Below are 14694 nucleotides of genomic sequence, written 5' to 3' on the forward strand. Positions count from 1 at the left end.
ATTCTCAGTGCTGCTAACCCTGCCTAGGGCCCTAAATGTGTGTTACCTGAAAGACTGCAAATACCTGCTACCCTATCTCCTGCCTCCAACACTTTCCCAGACCGGAATATCCCATAGTGTGTGTATTCTTCCTAAAATACAGTTCAGATGCTTGCATACTTCAGAATCTGTAATGGTCTCTACAGGATGTGGACCAAATGACTTTAAGTTGGGTTTCTCCTTGAGTCTTTCTGTTCAGCTAAATGGTACTCATTAATAACTACAAAACTCAGATTTACAGACACTCACACGTGCACATGCATACGGACAGACACACACACACACACACACAGACACACACACACACACACTCTCCCCAGACTATAAGAAACTTTGGTCTTACTTTGCCTCTGCCTAAGGATAGCCAAAGAAAAGGCCTACCATCTCTCAAAATACATCAAAACTTTCATTTCTACTAACTTTCCAAACTGAAAGTAAGCGCTGGTTCTTCCGAAGGTTTTTTTTTTTTTTTTTTTTTTTTTTGTCTTTTTCCTTTTTATCAGTACCGGGGATCGAACTCACGACTGCCTGCTTGCAAGCAAGCACTTATGCCGCTGAACTAAACCTCCAGCCCCTCTTCTGAAGTTTTAACACTTTCTTCTTACCTTTAATTCAGTTCCTTTTACATAAAAGGTTTTTTATTAACATCCTCTGAAAAAGCACCAACACCTGTATCGTCCTATTTCCCTTTGTACACAGATACTCAATCTACAGATGTTCAGAGAATGTAGGGAGATGAATAGACCTCAGTAACTTCCTGGTGCTCTCCAGGTCTGGGTTACAAGACTGCAAACCCAAACTCTCACTGCAGAACTAAGTACACTTCCCAAACTGCTATACCTTCAAAGGCTTAAAACTCAGAATCAATGATTTGAGTTAAAGTCACCTTGACAATAACTTAAGAAAATAAAAACCAATTGTCAGGCCCCACTTGCAAGGGAGGATGATCAACAGGAAGAAAGGACATTTTTCTTGAAACATAAGTATTCTGCACACTTATTAAAACAAATGTCCTAGCCGGGTGTGGTGGCTCACGCCTGTAATCCCAGCACTCAGGAGGCTGAGGTGGGAGGATCCTTGTGAATTCGAGACTTGCAGCCTGGGCTACAAAGTGAGCTTAAGGCCAGCCTGAACTGCATAGCGAGACCCCGTCTCAAAAAAGATTTAAAAAAAAGTCCTACAAAGCCTGTCCTATGAAGGTTTCCTCAAACCTGCTTCCATAAGACTAAAACTCTCCAATTCTTTGTGTGCCCACAATATGCTGTACATTTCTCCTGCCTATATTATTGTCTTCATTGTGGAGTTCCTATTTGTAGGAAGGAACTACATACTACTCATCTCAGTATCTCATCAGTCCTTGGCATTTTGCTCCTCATAAAGCAGACAATATCAATAAATACTACAGGGCCACATATGCATACCACATAATACCAAGAATCAAACACTAGGGTAATTTAAAAAGATTACTATTCAAACTTCATTTCACTTACATGCAACATAAAATCTTCAGGGGAAGGAACAAGAACAGTGAACACAATACTCAGGATTCTCATGGTTTCCTGAAAATGTATCTGTCCTTGACTAAAAACTGAGAATGGACATTGTAACTTCTCACCTGCATATAGACAGCTCAGACTGAGGACCGTCACATCTTGTAGACGAGAGGGATTGAGAGGTTCCAGCACAGGTAGAGAAAGGGTATCCAATGCCATAGTTACATCAATCACCAGTGAATGAAAACTAGAACATAATGGAAGAAGTTAACAAAAACATCTCCTAGAACAAGTTTCTATAATTTGAAAAAGGAAATCAGTAACTCATAAAAAAAAAAAAAAAAAAACAGTTATATCTCTTTTGATCAGACTGTAAAGAACATGCACCAAGGAGCACCTTACCCATTGCGAACAGCAGTGGCATCTGCTACTGTTGCAGGCATGATGAAGAAGGAATTGGCCAACACTGCGTCCTGGAACCGATTGATGTAGCGTAGAAAATACGGCAGATTCAAACATACTCGCAGCAGCTTTTCTGAGCCACCTGGACCAGTGAAAAGCACGACCTCACAAAAAGGCCTTACTGATGCCCAACTGTGTTCCACATGGAAGCAGCACACTTGAATTTTTGTAAGCAAACAAACCAGCTTTCTCACAGTCAGCAGTCTTACCAAGCTCTTGAAGACTAGCAACGTTCTGAGCTATGAACACATTCTTGGTTTTGATAGCAGAGGCTTGATCTGTAGATGACTGCTCATCGCTTTCTCCTTCCACCTAAGAGAAACACAGGGCTATCACGACACTGCCACTTCTCATGCCAGCTGCCCCTCTGTGCAAAACAAAAAGGGAGCAAGCAACCTGGCTACTCTCAGCCTGCCCAGCTAATGATGGGACAATTCTTCATCTATACTGGGAAAATCCAAGTTGTTCTTTCAAGAACAGGAGAAAAATATGCACCCTCAAACAATATATACTCTATAGCTAATAAACAGTGATGTCTTTTACAAAAAGTTGTCTTTATCCTTATTTGCAGTGAAAAAATGCTTAGAAAAATGGTCATCAAAATAGCAACAACAGACAATAGTTGGGGTGAGTTTTATGCTTTGTATTCTATTTTTTCAATTATAGTCATACACAGTCATGCACGGCTTAAAAGTAAGAACTGCATCACTAGGCAATTTTGTCATTAGGCAGTATAGTTACACAGGTTAAGGTGGCTATGAGGTCACTAGGTGACAGAAGTTTAGGGGACAACCATAGTATATGTGGTTCATCCCTGACCAAAACATTGCCTATAGCCTGTGACTGCCCTTTTTATATCACAAACATAAAACATGCTGCTTCTTTTTGGAGTGTTGTCATCTTAAATTTCATGGAGACCAGGACATTTGGCTAGAGGAACTTACCAGAGCCTGTGGACTGATGGGTGGTGAGGCTACAGTTCTAGGATTAAAAACTGAGGTCAGCTGGTTCAAAAAATTCATCTGTACCTCCTTCTGCTTCAGTTCTGGGCTTACAGGTGATGCCAGCTCCTTCTGGTCTTCCACTGTAAAATACAGAAGCAATATCTGGAATAAGCAGAGTGCCATCAGAAGGCACTCCTGCCACAGAGGTGGCCATGCAACCAGGTCTGTAGGAGGGCACGCACCATCTGAAAGTGTCTTCACTGTTTGTGGCAGCTTGGCAGATTTCATCATTGCTGTGAATGTGATTATTTCAGTTCTGTCTAGTCGGCTACAGCCAGTACACAGTCCCTTGATTAGGAGAATCAAGTGTTTCTGAAAACAAAACAAATTCAAATAAATCTTTCAGGAGATTCTAGTCTTTGAGAAATTCTAACTGGCACAGAAGCAAATTTATTTTCATATATAGTACTGCAATTGGACAGAAAAAAGAAACATCAAAGCAAAGATAGAAAATTACTGGTCCTTAGCCCGTATCTGATGCTCAGACTTGTCATATTATTCTCACAGTCCTTTTTTTTTTTCAATTTGAAGTTACGGCTAACTTTCTTAAAAATGGAAGGTTTCATACACAAAGCCAGTTTTTACATCTCTCAATAATTCACAAGATAGTGTTAGGGATGTAGTTCAGTGTGAAGGTACCTGCGTTCAATCCACAGTATCCCCCAAAAGTTTTTTTTTTCCATAAAGTACAGCCACTTTGAGCCTCCATCCCTTCATGGTAACAAACAGCAAGAGTCCCACAGTGATCAGTCTCTTTTGCTAGGGCCTGGTCACCCAGCACACTTTTCACATATATTGTTATGTGCAAACTACAAATTTGCAATCCCTGAAAAAGACTACAGCAGCACTCTATACCAGGGGCTGGTGAACTATAATAGCCCATTTTATAAATACATTTCAATGGAACACAGTTGAATTCATTCACTTACGTACTGCTTATGGCTGTGTTCACAGTACACAGGTAGAGATGACAGTTTCAACACATACTACATGGCCTACAAATGATTTATTGTCCAGTTACAGAAGTTTATCAGCCTCTGCTCTATGTCACCCATTCTCCATCAATCTACTAGTGAGTCATGATCCTACTTCAAAACCAGGGCTAGAAATGGACCATCACACTCACCTGGGACACAGCACAAGCCTCATCTGGATTTTCCAGGCGAAGGAGAGAAAATTCAATTAGGACTTTACACGCTGCTGCCACTGACTGAAGCTGGTTCCGGGGAACTGAGAAAATGATACATTTTATTTAATCTCAGACTGCTCAGTCTACCATCAATAAATCACTGTGATCAAGTATTGAGATCCACATGTCTTAACTTTTCCCAATATCACTCTGTAACAGTCATTCAGAACCAACAACTCAAGAAGCAAAGAAAAGCATTTTCACAGTGACAAGCATCAACTGCTTATAGATTAATTTACCTTACATTCAAAATTAAAATAACTATAATAGAAAATATATTACACTAAGTGTCAAGTGCTTTGACTACTAGCTCATTTAATCTTTAAAAACTAATTCTATAAGGTAATTATTATCCTCTTCCAAATTTAACAGATGAGCAAATTTAAGCACACAGAAGAGTTAAATCACATGCCCAATCATATAGCTAGACTCAAATCCAGAAAGTCTGCCTGACGTCACACTCTCAGACACATGCATAACCTCTCCTTTCCCATGGCTTATTATTTTTGTTTTGTTTTGTTTTGTTTTGGTAATGGGAATCGAACTTGACCTGGTGCTTGCCAGACAGGCTCTTATGCCGCTGAGTTATATCCCCAGACTCCTATGGGTTCTAAATGACTTTTTGTAAGGTGCTTCCTCTACAAAGTTTCCTCAAGTTAACAGTAGTTCCTCCAGCAGCTACCAGTCCCTGTAATAACTAGCACTTGATAATGAAAGATTATTCAGCAATCTACATAATCCTTTCAGTTTACTAGCTCAGTAACTATCCAAGTAAATAATTTAAATTCTTCAGGATTATTTGAATTAAGATTTTTAAAAACTGAAAATGTAAAAATTAAGAAATAATGTAACGGGGCTGGGGATTTAGCTCAGCGGCATAAGTGCCTGCCTTGCAAGCAGGCAGTCGTGAGTTCGATCCCTGGTACCGATAAAAACGAAAAAGACAAAAAAAAAAAAAAAAAAAGAAATAATATAACAAGATTTGGTCACTTTGAGGATAGGAAAATTCAGAAAATGAGGGACTAAATTTACAATCTCTTCATATACTAGAGATGAACAGAGAATTCACATTTTCACTCAAACCAGTAAGGAACAGGACCTTGATTTGTGGCTGTTAAACCCAGAGATCATTAGCTACTACTAGTGGAGCCTAAAAAATTAACTCTCCAGTTACTACATGTTTGAAATTAACAAAAATGCTTTTGAGTAAGAGAAGGAGCTGGCCAGACATGGTAGCCCATGTCTATAAACTCTGGTCACTGAAAGGCAGAGGCAAAAAGAATAGCAAGTTCTAGGCTAGCACTGGCAACTTACTGAGAAACCTGCGTCAGAATAATTTTTTAAAAAGTAGCACTATAAGGGCTGGAGGTTTAGCTCAGCGGTGTAGGCGCCTGCCTTACAAGCAGGCAGTCGTGAGTTCGATCCCCGGTACCAACAAAAAGGAAAAAGACAAAAAAAAAAAAAAGTAGCACTATAGCTCAGCAGTCTCTGAGCTAGTACAACAGAAAGAGGAAGAGGAGAAAGTAGAGAAAAGGAAGGGAAAAGGAGGAGGAGAGGAAGAAAGAGGAGAAACAGAAATGGCCAAAGGAGGAAGAGGAAGAAGAAGGAAAAAGCAGAAGAGGAGGGGGAAGAAAAGGAAGGAGGCAGAGACCGGGGGAGAGGAAGAGGAGGAGGCAGAGAGGGAGAAAGGAGGAAGAAGGCCACAGTGATGCCGACCAGGACTGAGGAAACGGTTATGAAACCCACGTCCAGTGAGAGCAGCTTGTGAAGCCACCAGGAGCCGCCGCTGAGCCCAGCCCTCTCTGGGGGAATGGCTTATCACACAGGGCGTTAACCACGTGTTCGGGTGCTCTGACGAAGGCCGAAACTCTCCCCGTTCACAAACTTCCTAGAAGGCAGTGATGAGCAATACTTACTGAGGCTGCAAACTGTTGTAATATAGTGTGTGGAAAGTGCAACAAACGATGAGTAGAACGGCTCATACTGCTTCTCGTGGTGCAGGATTTCTGATTCACTGAAAGGAAACATCCAGCCGTTACTCATGTACTGCCTCTCACTGCCACACAGCCTTCAAGGCATTCAGTTAATCCTCTGGCAGCTCCCACAGGTAATGTTAACACCTCTGTCTTCAGCACTGGGAGCTGGGATGCAGCTCTGCAGCGGACTGCCTGCCCTGTACCTGCATGAGGCTCTAGGTGCAAACCCTGGCATTGCCAAAAAAAGCTGAGAAAATAAAGCTTAGAAGTAATTTGTTTAAGATATGAGGCTCAGTGAGTACAGGCTCATAGACAGAAAACATTTTCAAACCCTAAAACTAAAACGCAAGGAAAAACATAACAGGATACCAATTTGTTCTACAGTATATTACTGATGAGCAAAGACCAGGAAGCTAGTAACAGCTTTATTATTAAAAGGGGGCAGATGGAAAGAATGGCTAGTATCAGGAAGTCAAGTGATAATAAATGCTGGAGGTACTATGAGGATACAGGAACCCTTCTCCACTGCTGGGAATGCTGACTGTGCAACCACCGTGGAAATCAGTGTGGCCATTCCTCAAAACACTAGGACTAGAGGTTCCATTCGACCCAGCTATTCCACTTCTTCCCAAAAGAATTAAAAGCAGCATACCACAGGGATATACGTGCACCCATATTTATGGCAGCAAAATTTGTATAGTCACATCTTAGAAACAACTGAAATATGCACTGACTACCAGGAGTGGTGGCTCACACCTGTAATCTCGGCACTAGGGAGGCTGAGGCAGGAGGATACTTGCAAGGTCGAGACTAGCCCGGACTACAAAGTGAGCTCAAGGCCAGCCTGAACTGCATAATGAGACCCTGTCTCAAAAAGACAAAAAAAAAAAAAAAAAATTGCATTGACTGAGAAATGGATAAAAAAGATGTATTTTTATACAATGGAGTAGTACTCAGCCATAAAGAAGGATAGGCTGTAGACCTTTATAGAAAAATGGATGCAACTTGAGATCATACTCATTAATGAAATAAGACACACGTGTAAACATCACATTGTCTAGTGCGAGAAACTGAAACAACATGTGTATATATGCACAGGTATGTAAAAAAAATAGTTCAGAGAGTTACACTACTGATTTCTCTGAGGAGAAAGATTTGTGCTGGTATTGTTTAGACAACTGAACGCAGATGTCTTGTGCTCTGGATGAATGATTAAGGGATAACAATGTGCAATGTACATATCATTGTTGTCCCCTGAAAAAACTAAATAAAAATAAAAAGGGTTAGATCATATCACTCAAAATAGTGTTAGTGGACACACAGATTAACCCATTGTGGTAGCAGGGCACACCGGTGCACACCTACAACCCCAACAAGAGGGCAACTGAGGCAAGAGGACTGCCATCAATTTGAGACAGCTACACAATGTTTGAATTCAAGGCCAGGCTGAACTACATAGCAAGACTTTGTCTCAAAAAACAAAAAGTTTGTTTTGTTTTTTTTTTAAAAAAAGACCTAACAATGATACTACCCTAATGCAGAAACTTACTCCAAAACTGACGACCAGAGTACCAGAGCCTTCACTCCAGCCTGGCCACCATTCCACGTAGGCTAAGGCTTGGTGACATTCGAACCATGTCTTTCATCTTTAGCTGAGGAACTGCCTCCCTGAAGACCCTGAGACCACTAGAGCCAACTACTTATATGTAAGTTGCTTTATCTACCAAATCAGGCGCTGATCCACAACCCATGAAACATGAAGGCACAGAGAAGACTCTAAAATGCATCTTCTTAAATGGAAAGCACAGAGATAGGGCTAAACAGTTTCCTTAGTGAGTTAATGCCCAGCAAGAAGTGTGAGCCCAGCGGGCCAAACGTAAACAGAGTTAGAACTCCATTCACTGCCAGCACTCCACGCAGCTGCCAATGAGCACAGGAGCCAAAGAGACGCTGCTTAGAGATGCCAGCGTGAGGGTTGAATCACCTCAAACAACACTGAAGAGTCTGGCAAAGCAAGTACTTCGCTATTTGGGGATTTATTAAGGAAGGGTTAAGTAGGGAGATTGCTGTGTCCTGTCCCGTGCGTACCCACCCCTGCTTTTAGGATAGAAAAATATTCATGGAGCACTTATGACATAGAAGGATCTTCCTGGCCACTGAGTGTCACTTTTCCTTATTTGTCACATCAGAGTAAAAACAGGAGGCCAACACTTTTAAATACTAAGCAGCATTAGAAGTTCCTGGTGACCAGCTCACTTATAAAATCCATACATTCAGGAGAAAAATGCACACTAAATCCCCTTGCTTCCATCTCACATACTTAGCTTCTCCTTTATTTCCATACTTTCTTGTTTTGAGGTTTTCCACTCTGTAATTTGATATTTTATTGAGTTATTTACCTCCCTTGATTTACTTCAAAAGCTTAGAGCTAGTTAGCCCCATTTGTTGCTGATTCATACATTTACCAAATTCAAAAGAAAAACTACCCACTCAATTAAGTGAACTTAATGTGTTTTCATGAAATATATCAACTTTCCTTCCCTAAAGATGTGTCTCTGCTCTAAATAATTAAATGAAGAATAAATTAATGTAACTGCCTGGCTCAGTTTCATCCTATTGTAATTGTTTTTAAATGTGTGTGTACACACACACACACACACACACACACACACACACACGCATGCAGGGGATTTAACCTCCATCTCCAGGATTCCGGTGTGATTTAGTCAACCTGACTTCCTTCCCTAGAAACACACTTCTTATACCAACAAGGAAACAGAAGTAAAGAGGAAAATAGAGCCTTCTTCAGCTCCTTACAAGGGCTAGGGCAAATACAAATAAACCTGGGAAACACGGGTTTTAAAAAGACTTGAAGTGCTCAGCGTGGTGGCACATGCCTGTAATCCCAGCACTCTGGGAGGCCGAGGCAGAAAGAATCTGAGTTCAAACCTAGCATGAGCAAAGCAGCAACCTGGATTCAATCTCCAACACTGAGGAAAAAGGACAGACAGACAGACAGACAGACATGAAAGAGGAATAGGAAAGTAACAGATGTTGTTACAGCTTTCACTCTCACATCTCTTTTGCTCAGGCTGGGCTCAAACTTGAACTTGCCACCCGCCAGCCTCAGTCTCCTGAGTAGTAAGAGATCACAGACATGCAAAACTGTGCCCCGCTTCAGTGTCATGTCTTGATTGTAAAGAAACAGTGTGTACGAGCCACCTAATAAAGCTGTGCTGTCACCTCTTACTACACCATCATCCTCATTCCCCAAGAAACTGATAGGCACCAAAACACGAGAGCATTTGAAAACATGTAAAAATGGAATAAAGGACAAGACGTTAATAGAAAGGAGAAGAACGAAGAAATTCAAGACATGCCAGGCACGATGGTGCATGCCTGCAATCCCAGCACTTGGGAGGTTGAAGCAGGAGGATCCCCGCAAGTTCGAGGCCAGCCTGGCACACAAAGTGAGTTCAAGGGCAGATGGCAACAGCTCAGAGGTACAAGGCCTGCCTGGCAAGTGTGAGGGCATGAGTTGCTGAACTGCATAGCAAAACCCAGTCTCAAAAAAGACAAAAAAGAAAGAGAAAGAAGAAATTCAAGACAAATACAACATGAGGAAAAAAATAAAGGGACTTAAAATGAAAAGATGTCTCTCTCCTCTGGCTAGTCAAGCTATCACCCTCAAACACCTGTTTTTTCCCAACAAACTCTGCAGCAGTAGCCCTATTGAGCCTGAACTCTGCTGATAGACATGGACTCTGGGGCTTTTTTACTCCATAGTAAATGAACGCAATGCACAGTACAAAGAAAAACAGCAGCTGAGCAACCAGGCCAGAAAAATCCAATCTGATGTGTAAGTGAAAAAAGAACTGGCTACAATCTAGAAATAACGAGCTCTTTTTTGGAAGACATGGAAATCTAAGTTGGGGAGCATAATAAAAGACTAAGGATTCATCTCCAGGCTCCCTCTTGGGTAAAATACTGTATACCTTTTTCAAAAACTTTGCAAACTCTTCGGTCCTCTAATCCCTTATCAGATTCATGAATTTCTAAGTATAGAATCCATTATACTTGTTTCTTTTTTTTTTAAATACTTGTTTCATGATACCAAAATCATGAAGTATACGAACATATACAATCACCTATCTCTCCACATGTGCTGTTGTTAACCAAAGAACTCAAAGTTTTCTTTCAGATAATTCTCTCACATTCTTGACAGATCTGTGTTGAATGACACTAAGGCATGGGAACATTGGTCATTAGGACTAATCTCATGATTTCCACAATTAGACTGCTTTTTGATGGCAGGCTATTTTTTCTGTAGGTCAATCATCAACTTAAGTATAGAACATACACACATAGAAAGGATTACAGCATCACTACATCTCTTTCTTCTTTTCAAAATCTTCAGGAAGTGACTACAGTACCTAATGGGAATGTTGTAACACTCTCTCCCTCACAGGGAGGTATCTTTGTCCTAAATTCATCAACTGTCTGGGAGGCAGAGACTCTCAAAGAGGCTTATGACTAAAGAGGCCACATTAGCCCAGGAAGGACTGAATGGAGAAATGGACTTATTCTTCTTCAAATCTACAAAGAATCAATCAAATTATCTAATGATAACTATGTTCACCAGCATATCTTGCAGAGTTAAGAAAGGAATTCTCTGTACTTTAATACAGAAGACAACATTCAGCAATTACTAAATAGTAATTAACCCCCTGGATGGCATGTGCTCCACTGAACAAGTTCTAACTCCATTTCTGGTCTGGAAGATAATCATGGTTAAAAAATCTTCAGTCTTTACTAGTAAATTCTTACTATAGACAAAAATGAAAATGAAGCAGAGTGTGAGTGCACACCGGCAATCCCAGCTGCTACAGAAGATGAAGCAGAACACTGACGTTCAAGGCGAGGCTGGGCAAGTCACCAAGACGCTATCTCAAAATAAAAGGAAAGCAAGGTGGGGGAGGCTGTCTAGAGATGTGGCTCGCTCAGCCTGTGCAAGTCCTGGGTTCAATCCACAGTATTGAAAAAACAAAAGCAAGACAAAAATGAACAACAAAAGGGAGAGAAGGGAAGGGCAGGGGAGGGAAAAGTGGGGAGGGAAGGTGAGCGCGGAGGAAAAAAGGAAGAAGGTAGGCAGGTGAACTGTCCTGTAAATAAACTCAGATGCTTTTCTTTTTTTTCCTCTTTTTTTTTTTTTTTTTTATCAGTACCAGGGATGGAACTCACGACCGTCTGCTTGCAAGGCAGGTACTTATGCCGCTGAGCTAAATCTCCAGCCCCGATGCTTTTTTTTTTAAAAAATCTATGCTATTGGGGCTAGGAATTTAGCTCAGTGGCACAAGTGCCTGCCTGGCACGCACAACATCATGAGTTTAATGCCCCGTACAAAAAAAAAAAAAACCATGAGAGCACAAAATGTATGCTACTTTTGAGGGAACATTTTATAATTTATCCAATGTTATCTATATCTCTCATTTCACAATTTGGTAACAAAGTTAAAGTTAACAAAATCTGAACACAAGAAATTTTAATCTTTCTTCAAAAGGTCAGTTTCAACTATATAAAAGCATAGAAGAATAAAGACAGGAAGCAGAATGGCAGAGTACTGCAGAATCTCTGAAGTGCCACAATACCCAATAGTCAAAGGAGAGGAATCCAAGCGATGAAGAGGCTGCCAAACTAAAGAGCTGGCCCAGTGGACCCAGGACATCAAAAGGGGAAGCGGAGAAGGGCAGACTGTAACAGAAAAATAAAAGATCCCTAGAGACAGGGCAAGTACACTAGGGAGCAACCAGGGAACTACAGAAGACAGGAGTGGCAACTACACAAGTAAAGTACATCTAAACCTGTGATTCGCTGGAAAATAAATGCCACCTCAGCATATATCGACGTCAGCTTTACGCTCTGTGGCCATGACTCACTATGGTATGGAAGATGTATTTCCACAGTTCTGAGACTCTGACTTCACTTTTGAGAGAAACTGATACCAAGGTATAACCTGTGTGCTCTAAAGCAGGGGTTCGCAAAATACAACATGAAGGCCAAATCCAGATAGTCAACTATCTTTGCGCATCTGTGGCTAAGAATGATTTCTAAATTTTATGGAAGTATCACATGAAATTCATGCTTCAGTGTCCATACGTAAGATCTGAACATAGCTGGAGTCACTCATTGCACCATATTATGGCTACTTGCAGGCTGCAGAGGCAGAGCTGAGCAGTCCACACAGACAACAGCATCTGCAATTCTTTACTATCTGGCCCTTTACACAAAATTTGCTGACCTGTGCCATACACTAAACTGAACACTTGTTATGTTTAATTGTCCTACTCTGTAAAGACCTGGCAAGCTGGATATTTGTTCTGGAACTTTATCATACTCTCTTCACAGAGCCTGAAGAGGACATGTAACAGGCTTTCAGAATTAAGTGAGCCACAAAATCCAGAACAGCCTTCAAAGCTCTTCTAATAAAACACCCATGGTTACTAAACACCCATCAGTTGGAATAATTTTTCTAAATCATAAAGAGAGGTCTTAATACTGTCTACAAGCACAGGCTACCCCTGTTTATCTGAACTAATACCTAAAGGGGTTGGCGGGAGTCAGCACCACTTAACTGGAAAATTTCAAACGCAGTCTGTGTTTGGCTTTGGCTCCTTCCAAGAGCTGGCTGGAGTGGCGTAACTATCACAATTTAAAAGGTATGAATCCCATGTAGCTCAGTATAGAGGCCCTGGGTTCAATCCCCAGAACATTCTCTCTCTTTCTCTTCCCCTTCCCTTTCTCCCCACAAGGTCTGGGAATACAGGATGAAGAGGAAAGTATGGACAAATGATTTTATAACCTTCTCAGTTCTTAACTCTAAAGTTACTAAACTTAAACATCATAATACTGTAACTTGTTTAAAATTTAGCATCTAAAGCACCACAGCCTAAAAACAATAAGCACTATAATAGATACTGTGTCAAACCACGGGCCTCCCTTGAGTACTAACAGCAGTTTCTTTTTTTCTTTTTTCTTTTCTCCGCTGGTACCAGCTATTTAACTCACAACCCCGTGCTTGCCAGGCAGGCGCTTGGGCCACTGAGCTAAATCCCCAGCCCACAACGCAATTTCTACCTTCTGTATACATTAAATATATTAGCAAAAAATTTAAAGGACCCAGTTAGCAACTGCAGGAGTTCCTAAAACAAGGTTGGCTAGAAAATGGAAAATGAAAGTGAGAGTGGCTTTAAAAGTGGAACTCTACTATTAAACTAACCAGACTGTTCTATACACAGTACCCTAGTGTGTCAGGAGGTGGACACTGACCTTCCCGGTAACAAGAATCTGTGCAAAAAGGCACAAACATGTAACAGCAAGCCAACGAAGACTGTAAAAGAGATATTTTATTACGAGAGGGCTCTTTTTCAATGGAAGAAAAACGATTTTTCTGATACACGCACTGAAATATTTTAAACCAAGACCGTTACGGTAGAAATTCGTACGAAGCGTAAACTAGTCACAAGTGGTAACTTGTGCCTTCAATCACAGAAATAACACGTGCCTCGAGTGATTACAGAACGACGGAAAGACCGTTATTAAATTATGTGTTAAGTCTCCGATTTAAACCCCCGGCTCTGCTCCGATCAGGCCAGGGAGAGGAGGACAAGTGAGAAATGCAAACTCATCTATGCCTTGACCTTAACACAGTGGGGCAGCCCTGGGGACGTTCTCCTCCAAGCGCGAAGGATCTCAAAGTCACTCTTAGATGTGTCCGGCCACGCCCTCCCATAAGGGCGGCCTCAAAAGTTTTGCTCTGGAGGGGAAATTGAGGCACAGATGATCTACACAGCTGACGGAAGAAGCCCCAGACAAGCTCTCATCTCCCAGGGCGGGGAGCCCCGAAACCTTGGTTGGAGTGGGGATCCCCGAGCGGCAGGAGGCAGTCCGGGAAGTGGGTCTAGCTCGGCTAAAGTCCCCTCCCCCCCTGCGCCGCCCAGCCGGGGCCGCCGCCCGGTACCTCTCGATGACTGAGGCCACCAGCTGCGGCAACTCCTTCATCTCGAAGGCGGAGTAGGACGCGGACAGCAGGGGCCGCACCGCCACCTCCCAGCCCGGGGTCGTGTCTGTCCCCGTTGCCGGGGCCCCGGGCGCTGGTGCTGATGCCGCCGCCGCCTCTTCGCCGCCGCTCGTCGCCATCTTCGTCGTACTACTGCGGCTCCCTCCGGGGGCTTGCCACCGGCCCAGCGCCGCCTCCCGGGAGGGGGCGGAAGTGACGCAATCGACGCGTCAGACTGCGCGACGCGGCCGACGACAAAACTCAGCGACGTTCGGAGCGTCCTCCAGGCTCTCACAGGTGAGCGAATCAGAGACACTGCGCCTGCGCAGAGTCTAGCCTGAGCCGGCAGGCGCGCGTCTACGTCTGCGCCTGCGCACTGGGAGTCGCACCAGCTGCGTAAGCCGTGGCTTCTCTGTCTGCTGGAAAGGTGAGTTTACAATTTGAGTTCGGGGAGACACATGCCGGACAGCAATAT

General features: G+C 42.5%; 1 protein-coding gene across 8 annotated transcripts in view; it reads right to left on the reverse strand.

Moving 5' to 3' along the window:
• Ubr4 (ubiquitin protein ligase E3 component n-recognin 4) overlaps nucleotides 1-14410 on the reverse strand; it is a 129702-nt gene extending 115292 nt beyond the window's left edge. For all 8 annotated transcript variants that reach the window (XM_003471371.4, XM_013153847.3, XM_013153848.3 and 5 more), the window contains exons 1-8: nucleotides 14181-14410; nucleotides 6104-6201; nucleotides 4125-4228; nucleotides 3181-3310; nucleotides 2939-3078; nucleotides 2204-2306; nucleotides 1935-2076; nucleotides 1655-1779 (exon numbers count right to left, since the gene is read on the reverse strand). In XM_003471371.4, the coding sequence (XP_003471419.2) occupies nucleotides 1655-1779; nucleotides 1935-2076; nucleotides 2204-2306; nucleotides 2939-3078; nucleotides 3181-3310; nucleotides 4125-4228; nucleotides 6104-6201; nucleotides 14181-14359 (1021 nt within the window). In that variant the 5' untranslated portion in view covers nucleotides 14360-14410. The remainder of the gene's footprint in view (nucleotides 1-1654; nucleotides 1780-1934; nucleotides 2077-2203; nucleotides 2307-2938; nucleotides 3079-3180; nucleotides 3311-4124; nucleotides 4229-6103; nucleotides 6202-14180) is intronic.
• Between the last annotated feature and the right edge of the window lie 284 nt (nucleotides 14411-14694).

The sequence above is a fragment of the Cavia porcellus genome, unplaced genomic scaffold (genome assembly GCF_034190915.1).
Source record: "Cavia porcellus strain 051 isolate PalLab524CR breed Dunkin Hartley unplaced genomic scaffold, mCavPor4.1 scaffold_25, whole genome shotgun sequence".
In the NCBI taxonomy this organism is placed as follows: domain Eukaryota; kingdom Metazoa; phylum Chordata; class Mammalia; order Rodentia; family Caviidae; genus Cavia; species Cavia porcellus.